Source organism: Pavona decussata, unplaced genomic scaffold, assembly GCF_977016875.1.
Source record: "Pavona decussata unplaced genomic scaffold, jaPavDecu1.1 SCAFFOLD_217, whole genome shotgun sequence".
Taxonomy (NCBI): Eukaryota; Metazoa; Cnidaria; class Anthozoa; order Scleractinia; family Agariciidae; genus Pavona; species Pavona decussata.
In genome coordinates this window covers 95,001-106,407 of record NW_028145622.1, presented here as the reverse complement: position 1 = coordinate 106,407, position 11,407 = coordinate 95,001, and the positions used below count along the sequence as shown (strand labels likewise).

The 11,407-nt window shown below is 38.1% G+C and overlaps 2 protein-coding genes and 1 long non-coding RNA gene across 4 annotated transcripts in view; 1 reads left to right on the top strand and 2 right to left on the bottom strand.

Annotated features, from left to right (window-relative positions):
- Positions 1 to 11,407, bottom strand: part of LOC146459659 (uncharacterized) — a 29,195-nt gene that overhangs the window by 1,519 nt on the left and 16,269 nt on the right. The window contains exons 5-6 of one of the 2 annotated variants that reach the window (XR_014857818.1): positions 5,016 to 5,089; positions 3,951 to 4,080 (exon numbers count right to left, since the gene is read on the bottom strand). This is a non-coding gene — a long non-coding RNA (uncharacterized LOC146459659). Of the gene's footprint in view, positions 1 to 3,950; positions 4,081 to 5,015; positions 5,090 to 11,407 lie in introns of those variants that run through there. The other variant, XR_014857819.1, reaches the window with a different exon arrangement.
- LOC146459661 (CDK2-associated and cullin domain-containing protein 1-like) lies at positions 4,076 to 6,108 on the top strand. Its single transcript, XM_085088941.1, has 2 exons — positions 4,076 to 5,024; positions 5,169 to 6,108. Exons 1-2 carry the CDS (start codon positions 4,985 to 4,987, stop codon positions 5,324 to 5,326), a joined length of 198 nt encoding a protein of 65 aa, XP_084945067.1. The 5' UTR covers positions 4,076 to 4,984; the 3' UTR covers positions 5,327 to 6,108.
- On the bottom strand, positions 7,142 to 10,644 carry LOC146459660 (histamine H2 receptor-like). Its single transcript, XM_085088939.1, has one exon. It carries the CDS (start codon positions 8,337 to 8,339, stop codon positions 7,404 to 7,406), a length of 936 nt encoding a protein of 311 aa, XP_084945065.1. The 5' UTR covers positions 8,340 to 10,644; the 3' UTR covers positions 7,142 to 7,403.

Sequence of the window (11,407 nt, the reverse complement as noted above, 5' to 3'; positions counted from 1 at the left end):
CTTTAAAAACGGGTGGCGGGAGAAATCCCGCCTTATAATAGCACATTCGTATACACCATCCTTTTCGTTTTATCAATGGAGTCGTTTCTTTTGTGTTCACTTGTCGCCTTTTGTTTTTATTCGTTTCTTTAAATCAACCTTAATCATGCTTGACATTCCATGAGTTTCCTTTGTTAAGACGGTTGACGAATTATTACTAAGCATTTGAAAAACTTTGTTCTCACTAATTGTTCGACGTAAAAGTACCAATAGAAAGGCTAATTAGCTTGCATGGCGTGTCGGAATGCACGGAACATGAAGTTTTCAGTATATTACAAATTCAAATTAGGCAGTATTCGAGTTTGAAAAGTTGTTCATTCAGATTGACGGTTAACTCAGATCTTGGTTTATGAACGAAAGTGAGTGCCGTTCGATTCGCAAAGTTGAAAGTCACCAGTGATTTCATCGCGTTCACCGGCCTTCAATGATTCAGTATATCAAAGAAAGATAAGTATTTTTGTTGTTGTTGTTGTTGTTTTATCCAGTTTTATAGGTTACATCTTGAGTATGTTACAATGTACATTGCAGGCTAACGGTCTTGGTTTTCTTGGATTTCGCTTGGCGTTTCCTGCAAGTGTCCTTTTTCTAGACCAGGCAGCCACACCGATAGACGTAAACGACACTATGCATCAAAGATTTAAACCGCGGAATCTGTGATTCGCGTCCTTCGTTAACAGCCAACTCTGCAGGAGCGGTTGTGATGTTTGCTGCCGACTCGATTATTAAACGCGACACTGTCATGACGTGGTTTCCGGCTGGATCTTCAGTTTGCAAAGAGAACAGAAGGACGTTTCTCTAAATAATAAAACATACTGGAAACGTGCAGCCCGTGGGCTGCCTCGGGTCTCTTCGTTTGTCTACTGGAATCGCCAGCAGATCTCATGTGACAGCCTCAAGCCTGATGCACAACAGCAGGTTTTCCTTTCCTGAAAAGTTTCTATAAAAAAGTGTGTTTTTGTTCGATCTTGTGCTGATTCAGGTGCATGGCCAAATTCTTATTGATAGTGTTAATTGGATGTTCTTTGCTCGTGTGAACAGTGAATAAGCTTTCCTTGTGGCATACAAAACGAAAACAAAACAGACAGAACAAAAAAACCGAGCTAAAACATGCTGTTGTGCATCACGTTGAAAAGAAAGGATATACTATGGAGTAGGTACAGGGAAGAATGGCAAACTAGAGGCGCTTTCCATTTCTCCGAACTGGCTGGCCAGAGACTGGTTATTCCGCTGAATAAAGGCACCATTTTCAACAACTGGCTCCGGTGCTAGACCTTCAAGTTCCTTCAAAAATGGGGCAAACCATTTCCAAATTCTGCATTATGAGGAATCTTTAGAGCTAACTCTTCAAAATTTCTCGTTCTATTTTCAAACTGATTGGCCGAGCTGGTCAGTTCTGGCAAATGGAAAGCACGCTGGTACACTAGGAAAAATCAGCGCTTTAATAACAATAAAAAAAAAGTTGGGAAGAAAGAGTCCTCGGAGATATTAGTGACGGGGGACGGCGAAGACCTTCATGGTAGTGTGAAATTGGCGATAAGGAACTATTTTGGTGTTAAAAATTTTCTGGCAAACTATTTTTTTGACAAAACATTTTGGAAGTGACCTCTATCTAGGACTTTATGCAGAAAATTATGTACACTTTTCCGTTAAGTACTTGGAAGTTGGACGTTTTGGGGATTCACTTTTCGTACGTTTGCAACAAGGCACCCGTCACTAATATACCTGAGTACCCACTCAAGAACAGCCAACATTGCTCCATGGTGACCCATACCGGGAATTGTCGACTCTAGAATATGGGTACACGTGGACCAATATTGGCCAACATAGGCACGCATGAACCAATATTGGCATATATGGGCACCTCTGAACTAATATTGGCCAATGTAGGCACCCATAAAAAATTATTGGCCAATATGGGTACCCAGACAACAATATTAGCCAATATGGGTAGCCATACAGCAATATTGGCCAATATACGTTCCCAAGGACCAATATTGGGCAATACAGATAGCCATACAGCAATATTGGCCAATATAGGTCCCAGAGACCAATATTGGCCAATATGGGTAGCCATGCACCAATATTAGCAAATAAAGGGACCCAAAGACCAATATTGGCCAATATGGGTACCCAGGGACCAATACTGGCCAATATGGGTACCCATTGACCAATATTGGTCTATATTGGTGCCAATGTTGGTCTATATTGGTGCCTGGGTAGCCATATTGGCCAATATTGGTCTCTGGATACCCATATTGGCCAATATTGATCCCTGGGTACCCATAAACCAATATTGGCCAATATGGGTACCCAGGGACCTATATTGGCCAATATGGGTACAAAGGGAACAATAGTGGCTAATATAGGTATCCGGGGATCAATATTGGCCAATATGGGTATTCATTGACCAATATTGGCCAATATTGGTCTCTGGAAACTCATATTGGCCAATATTGATCCCTTGGTACCTATTTTGGCCAATGTTAGTCCCTTTGTACCCATATTGGCCAAAATTGGTCCATGAGTACCCATATTGGCCATTGTTGGTCCATGGGCACCAATATTGGGCCCTGGGTACCCATATTGTCCAATATGGGGCTCTGGGTTCCCATATTGGCCAATATTGATCCATGGGTACCCATATTGGCCAATATTGTTCCCTGGATACCCATATTGACTAACATGGGTACCCAGGGTCCAATATTGGTGCTTAGGGACCATTATTGGTCGATATGGGAATCCTGGGACCCATATTGGCCAATATGGGAACCTAGGCCCAATGCTGGTGTCCATGGATCAATATTGGCCAATATGGGTACCCAGGGACTTATATTATATATGCCAATATTTAATCCAGAAATTTGTTTTGTTAACAAATCTGACCTGCAAATTACAGTATGCAATAATATTTGTTATGACCTGCAGCTCACAGCTATGTACAGTTTCACTGCTAACGAGATGCCACTATTAAAGCCATTTATTAAGGTGCCTATCCATAAATTAATTGACTGTCAATACCAGGTTAATGGGCTGAATACTAACAGGTCCTTCCCCACGGTAGTCAATCTCCCTCCTTTTATTAGCAAAACCTCTCTCCCAGTAGTACACTGTATTTAATACACTAATTTTTGTTGTCATTGTGTTTTTTCTTGAGCCATATTCCAGCTGAGTTTTCCAAACATTTCTTTAAAATGTCATTTTGTTTGTTAGAAATTGAAGGTACATGTTACTCCAAGAGAAGCTTACCATGGCCCACTTCTTTGTAACTGTTAGTGGTATTGTTGCCATCTTCAGTTACATGGTAAGATTTTTAGATTTTATCAATTATGGAACTAGTATGGACAATCCTCTCCCCCAAGAGAGCTTTCAAAAAACATATCAATAATAACATGTTATTCCCGTTATTAGAGGCCGAGGACGATTATGATGAATCGCCCGTACTGCTTCAAAAAAAAAAATAGTGAACTATCGGAGGGACACACAGTTCAATTTATAAAGTATACTGAAAATCTTATTTAGTTTAGTTTCGCAGCTAAATTTACTTGTTACAATTGGTTGATTTTGTAAATGTTATTTATTTACGTTTGTATATGTTATTTATTTACGTAATTTATCACTAACTGCTGTACCCCTTATCTCCGCCCGCCTCGTCTAGTACCTGCTATTTGCGGGCGGAAATGGACCTTATGTAAATAACTGTTGTTAACAATAAGTGTGTACTACTAATTTAGTTTAAAGCAATTAATTAAGTTCTAAAGAAAGAGGTTTTTTTTTTACGTTCCCAATCCGTTGTGCTAGATTTATAGTGTTAATGTATCCAAATTTCTTATTAAATTGGTAATTGGTAGTGTTAACCTCTGATCTCTTAAATGCATTTAGTAAGCTTAACAATGTTTACTTACCTGCAACCTTTATGAAACTATACAGTCATATCATTATCTCTCAGATCATTGTTTGCACCTTTTTCTGGGTAAGGTTAAAAAGTAAATTTCTCTGTTTTTGTCCTGTAGAATCGACTTTACGTTTCACCATAGCTTCAAACTGATTTAAAAAAAAGAATTGTGGAAGCTTTTCACTGAACTTGTTGCTGACAATGCAGTTCTCTTCGATGAGTATCCCACGTGTGAAGTATGTCACCTAAGGCACTTATTGGTAACAGTTATTTTTATTCATCTTTGTTATCAAGACCAGTAATTCAAATATTTCATTAATTCATTCAGTAATTCATTCAATATTTTCTTTTGGTTAAAACAATATCCTATTAAAACGTAGGCATGAAACAGCTGCTAATCATCCTGAATGAGATACTGATTAATGAAATATTATTGTAGTTTTAATATCTGCAGTATTCTTTTTGTTTTTTCCCAGCCTACTGCTAGTCAGCTGTGTTTATTCGTACGCGTTTCTGCCATATTATTAATGTGGAGGAAAGTGCAGTTCTAACAATAAAAAAAAGCAACAGGAACAACGAAAGGGCTTACTATGACTTACCATGAGAGAAGCAGAGTTGCTTTGATCTTTCCTAGATAACCCAACTTATCTAGGAAAGATTGAAGTGACTCTGCTAACAGATACCTAACTATGACTTGAAACATCCTCTTCTTAGTCACAAGTCCTATACATTAAGCAGTTGACCCTAACATCTGCAACTGAATGCATGTAGAATTTGACTGTGAAGTCACCAGTCTTCACACTGACTACTGTACACCCATTTGTTTGTGCTTATTCTGTGATCTCAAATAAGTAAATTCAAAGCAGGTCTTGCCTAATAATGTTCATTCAACTTCAGAGACCTCGTAAACTACACTAGTTACTTGTCTGAATAATTTATTGCATGGCGGATGTCTCATAAAAGCTGATCAAATGAGTGCAAAGACTGTTCTTTATACATGTGTCGTCTTAGCTGTTATTGAGGAATTATCATCCAAACGTTGATCCTCACATCATGGTGTCCATTATCAAGGGACTGTACTCACTCAATCCGGGTAAAACCTTCCTTTAAGCCTAGTGTGTCGTCAGGGTGTTTCTGATGATCCACAGTATACTGCAACTAAGAATAGAGGATATAAATGAATCTGAGGCAAATGAAATGTCTTTCTTTTATTACTCTTTTTGTTTTTGTCTTGCAGAGTTTTCAAGGCCCAATCCAGTCTTGTTTGCACGATTTATCCCTAACCTTCTGCCAGCCAGCCACTGTGATCAACTACCAAATCTAATTTTAGGAGGATCGCATGTTACAAGAGGAGCTTGTTACTACTCAGGGGTTTTACAAGGTGAGAGTGAATGACTTCCACAGAAGACTAGACTACTTATACACCACTTTCTCAACCAAAATAGGAGTAAAATCAAAACCAATAAAAAATTCATATATCAGGACTTTATTTGCTTGCTTACAGTTTCCTACACTTTTCTACGCATTTGCTGCATGTATTTTCTTCAAGTTTTGATTAGTGCAATATGTTTTTGGCATCCATTGGGTTTGATCATAGCGATAACTTTGGTTTTGGTGTTGCAAAGTTCTCTTTCACAAAGCTTGAGAACGTCTGCTCCACATGAGGTCCCATTACAAACTTCTACCACGGGTGAATTTTCTTACATCTGCATGGCCTTTGTACATGTTTGTACCTGGGAAGTGATCCATTCTAACTTGCCCAAACTTGATTAAAAGGAATCTCTGGTTTTATCAAAAGAGTTGGTAAAATCAAAGGTAATTTGGCCACCATAAAGAGATTTGAGTGCAAATCGGGCCTGATTGGCTGCAGATTCCAGGCTGGCACGTACGATAATAAGTTCCGTGTGAACACTGAGAGAACAATCCCGGCTGGCTCGACTTTTGTACCGAATCCATTTGAAACCTGTCCAATCTCGGCAAATTAAACGGAAATAGTGAACGGAGGTAGAGAAAGACTCTCCGGAGAAAGCGGAAAATTAAACCCGCCATTTTACTAACGTCACGCAATGAAATTATCACGACTTAAATTAACTTCAAATACGTGTTAGTCTAAATTCCAGAAAACAGCTAACAAAAGGGGAGGGGATGGGGGGGGGGGGGGGGGCTTTTATAATGAAGCTATTGTGTCAGAAGAACTTTGGACTTGGCATGGACGGATAATTATGGTTGAGGGGCGATGCACCACTTTTGATATTCAGGTTTACAGTTCATATTTATTGAATGAACAGGCCCACTCAGAATTCGGTTTAAATTAATGAAATTAAAAACTCAGAAAAAACAAGGCGTTTTTACTTTTATTGGGAGCTATCTGTAACATATTTTTGCTGTACGTGATTGGTTAAAATGTCAAAAAAAATCACGATATATTCTGAATCACCAAATTATATCCACCAGGTTTCAAAAGCTGAGCCGCTCCAAGGACATCATTTTCAAAATTCAAGATGAAAGAAACTCTTGCTGCTGACAATTAAGGAAATGAACAAAATCGATATAAAAAGTCAATAACTTCTGCTTGTTTTCCTCCACCATCCTACGCGCGCTTTCAGCGAAAATGTTTCAAAATAAACCATATTCTGGTTTTAAAAATATGGCTGTTCTTGGGCATAATATCGTTCAAATGGAAAACCATTAGGTTGACAAAGGTTTTGTATTTTTCAATCTGCTAAGTAAAATGGTTTATGAGAAACATATAATTAAAAATTGTTTTATTTTTTCTTTGTTAATTTTTTATGAAATCATCAACAAAACCTCGAAGTCTTGCCTACATTAACGGGATTAAGGAAATTGCTATGGCACTTTTTTTAAATAAAAGAAACAAACAGAACAAGAATTAAAGATAACATTTCTGCGGGAGGCAAGTTGAGAAACTAAACCAAGGGTGGCAAGAACAATATTTCATATTTGTTTGAAGCCTCGTCACTCTTTCCGCCGTAGAAACAACGAAGACTTCTAAATGGAAACTTTTCTCTTTGCATCTAAAGGCGACTAATATTACTGTTTGGTAAAAGGAATGTCATTTACGTTGACTACCGCATATACATGTAATTCATTGATTAATTAAATCAGCCGTCAAAGACTGTTTTTCACTCTATGATTCTTCAATCAGCCGTATTTATTAAAACTAAACTCATATCAATTATTTCATATAAATTTCGCGAGCTGAAAATACTCCCCCGTTGTGCAGAATCAGTTTCACCTGCTAGATTTGGTTATCGGATGAGAAATTATCTTTTCACATTTAAAAGCACTCGAAAAGTAGTGTAAACAAAATGAAAAGCAAACTACCAATAAGTCATGATATCATTGCCATCAAGCCCCGCGGGGAAGAGTCAGCTAACACTACTCTTCTTTTGACAAATACAAATTAATAGGATTCAAATTGTTATGGCTAGAGAAATGAATATAACAGAAATTAAGTATTATTATTAAGGAACAGATCTTTTAACGCTTTTCTTAATTCGCGATATCGGAGCCCATAAACCCAAGGGTTGAACGACGAATGGGTAAACGACACGAGAGCGACCCAAAGCCAAACGCCATTTAGTTCGAGTTCTTTGCAAGGGTCATCCTCCAATAAAAGCATAAAATATACCACGGTGGTGGGAATAAACGTTATAGTAAATAAGCTAACTATTATTCCAATAGTTACAGCTGCCTTTCTGTTTCCCAATGTTACGATAGAAAATTGAGCAGTATGGTCAGAAACCGAGCGATTCGCTTTTCGCACAACCAGAAATATTTTGCCATAGGTTACACACAAGATTAACAATGGAACTGCCACTGTGGCGACAGAGCAAGCAATCCATAATTTTTCTAGTTTTACAAAGTCATTTAAAACCAGTCTTGGGAATCCAAAGATAATGGATCCAATCCAAATAAGAGTTATAACAACTTGGCACCGTTTCTCGGTCAAAACTTGAGGATAATGCAGAGGATATACCACCGATATAAACCTGTCCAAACTCACAGCGCTCAGACTATAGGTAGTGGCTGTTACTGTCACAATCCAAAGAAATCCCTCAAGTTTGATAAGCCAAGGACGGAAATACTCGAGAGCGTAGCAAATGTATAAGGGAGTCATCGTTAAGCCTATGAAGAAGTCGGCAAGAGCAAGCGAAACAATGAAATAGTAATTTGGACGGCCTCGGAATGTTTCCGTTCTGTTAAGAGCTGCTAGAAGAGCCACGTTTCCTCCAACTGCTGAGATGCCGCATATTAACGATAGAAGTATAAAAACAACCATCGAATTTGTGCTGAATCTAATAAGACAATCTACTGTTTCACAACCCAGGCAATCTTCAGAGGTAGACGTGTTTAAAAGACTAGAAATGTTACCCTCAAAAGACATGTTCAACAGTGCATTCAACCATACGTAGTACTGAGCGCGATCAAGAATTCCGGGAAGAAAAGGTCTCTTTCATAACAGAGTCGCTTCCAATGGCAAAGTTCTTTTGATTCAGTGTAGGGAAAGAAGATAACAATTGATGGTTTTCTATAACCAACCGGATTCAGATGTACTTCCAGTAAAAAATGTACGATGAGCGTTCTGACTTGAAGCAGTTCCTTTTTCTGTTATAGCTTATTCTCCAGAATAGTCGTTGTTTCTTGCAACGGAAAGCTGTTAAATTAAAGATGTAAATTGTATGTATGCTTCTTCAACTCCGAAGACAAATTATTTTTAACATCTTGCTGCTCTTTGCTATTAACGTCATAATGCCTCACGTGATCCTAATTGAAATTTCAACCAGAGTAAATATTTCAATAAACACAAGGAAAGAAAGATTACTTTATTTTTCTTAGAAATGTAGTTTTAACTGACATGTGTACAACAGTTGATAGGCTATATTTATTTGTTTAGGGATTTCGGAGACATCTTCTCTGAGTGTAAACATTGCAATATTGGATCTAAACCTAAATATATATGTTTTTTAACCGCTTTAACAGTGGGTGAAAACTGAACTTCTATGTTTTCAGCGTCCTTCAGTTAGTCTCTTTATTACACTGTTGCTGATGCAACCTTCTCAGTTTTAATTAGCGTGACGATCCTGCCCACACAGGTTTTGAATGTTTCTTTTTCTTTTTGTATATATATTTTTTATTATCAATTTTGGTGACCTATGAACGTTTTTCAAAATCCAAAAGTTAAAAATATCGTGATCAATATGGCCGTCATTTGGCAACCACATGTAGTTCCTCATTGAGGTTTCATTTTATCGCTTAAAAAAATTCGGAGCTATTGATATGGGGAGCAAAGATTCCCCCTCCCAACCCCCTTCGCTTTTCAACGATTCCGGCCAAAAGGAACAAACCATGCCCTGTTTAGAGAGCATTAGACACGGTTCATACGTCAAACTTTAGATTTATCGAATCAGTTGAACCATATTCATGGTAATAACAATGATGATGATGATGATGATGATGATGATGATGATGCATTTCAAATGTACAAGGGAGTCATCGTTAAGCCTATGAAGAAGTCGGCAAGAGCAAGCGAAACAATGTAATAGTCATTTTCTCGGCCTCGAAATGTCGCTATTCTGTTGAAAACGACAAGAAGGGCCGCGTTTCCTCCAACTGCTGAGATGCCGCATATAAGAGATAAGACAATAAAAGAAATCGTTGAAGCTGTGTTAAGGTCGACATCACCGTCATCTAGGTCGCAATCCGGAAAATCACCAGGATAGGATTTAAAACGTTGAGCACACTAGAAACATTCTCTCCAAAAGACATATTTTTGGCATCACCGTGGCGTTGGGAACAATTTCTTCCTAAATAACGAATTTTTCTGGAAAACGAAAACCGTTTCCTGAGTTGAAAAATTTTCTCTGGGTTCAATGAAGGCTTAGAAAGATTAATACCCGCCTGGTGCTCCATTGTAGTTAATGATTCACATTTCATGAAGTTATTCATTTAGCTCAACAAATGTTAATCATTAAGATTCGAAAACACAACGCATTGCTTCGTATTCTAGTGCGCCAAGCATTCGTGATTTGTCACCATTTGGGGATGTTGATATGCTCAAATCTTCTCCACCATTTTGCTGATTTTTCTCATTGATATCACACAACTTTATGCGATTTTAATTACACAGGAAAATTATGTTTACATATACCTATGTATGCATTATCAAGCCAGGGAAGTCATTTCTTCAATTTGTATTTTAAGTATGCCCCTGGTATGAAGGCGTATTTCTTTTACAGCCTTGCACAATTCTCTGCGTTTTAACTTTCCAGTTCAAAACGACATAAATGGAAACATAATTTTTTTTTTAAGTTACTGTTGTCTTGATAAAGTCTGATAAGCATTGCGGCTAGCAGCTTGACCGTTTGGCAAACAGTAAGGCTTTTTATACTTACTTTGGCGTTGTTAAATAGAGTGGAATGAATATTGGCAGCAGGTTCACTCATTTCCATTTGAAAGATAAAATTTGGTGATGGTTATAAAATCCTGGTTTTCACTAGCGGTGCAAGCACAAGTGCAAGCATAAGAACTTTAGGGACCTTTATGTCCAGTGACAGCTGAAGTGAAAACGAACGCGACGCAAGCACAAGCACAAGAAAAAGAAACATTTTGACCCTTGTGCTTATGCTTGCGTCGAGGCCGTTTTTACGGTGAAATAAGCGAACTGGTCATAACAAGTTTGTTTGAAGAGGACCCACCTTGTCTGGGATAGGGGGGTTATCAAAGACACTACCTATCTCTTGAACATTACCGACAAAATGTTATTGGCTTTAAAATTTATAGTTTACACGGAAATATTCAGCTAGCAAGATAAACAAGAAAGTGAGGTTTGAATCTCACTGTCATTTTTTACTGCTTGATAGAGGCGGTGGCTATGCAATAAAGACACCATCTTTTGAGGTTTAGGAAGGGGGTGCAGGCAGAGACCACCATCTATTTGGGAGTTTGGTGGGTCCTGTTCGAGTATAGTAGTTTTGACCACTTCCCTAAGCACTCTTATGCTTGCGCTTGTGGTTGCGTCCCTAGTGAAAACCAGGCTTACAAGATTACCATATGCCATTAATAATTCGAATGATATGATTCGTCACGAGAATGTTCACATGAATTCTTGAAAAGCCTGACAGGAATAAGTTCTTGCTGAACTACAGGAGCCCGTTTCTGGAAAGTCTCGGTAATACGGGGCCCGATAAGTGTCCATGGTGACAAATGTTTCTTAACAAAAGTCAATTTTTGTTAGCTTTGAATACTAAATTTTAAAATCCTGTTATTATATGAAGACATTGGCCAAGAACCATACCTGTAATCACCGTGTAATCGGCAAAAAAACATTTTAAAATATACTTCTCGGGCCCGAAAAGTTAGCGGAACTTTCGAGAAACGGACCCCAGGATTCGGTAAAACTACTTCGTAATAATTTAATGAGAGAAAGAACTAAAATTTAATTTGATTTTCTCT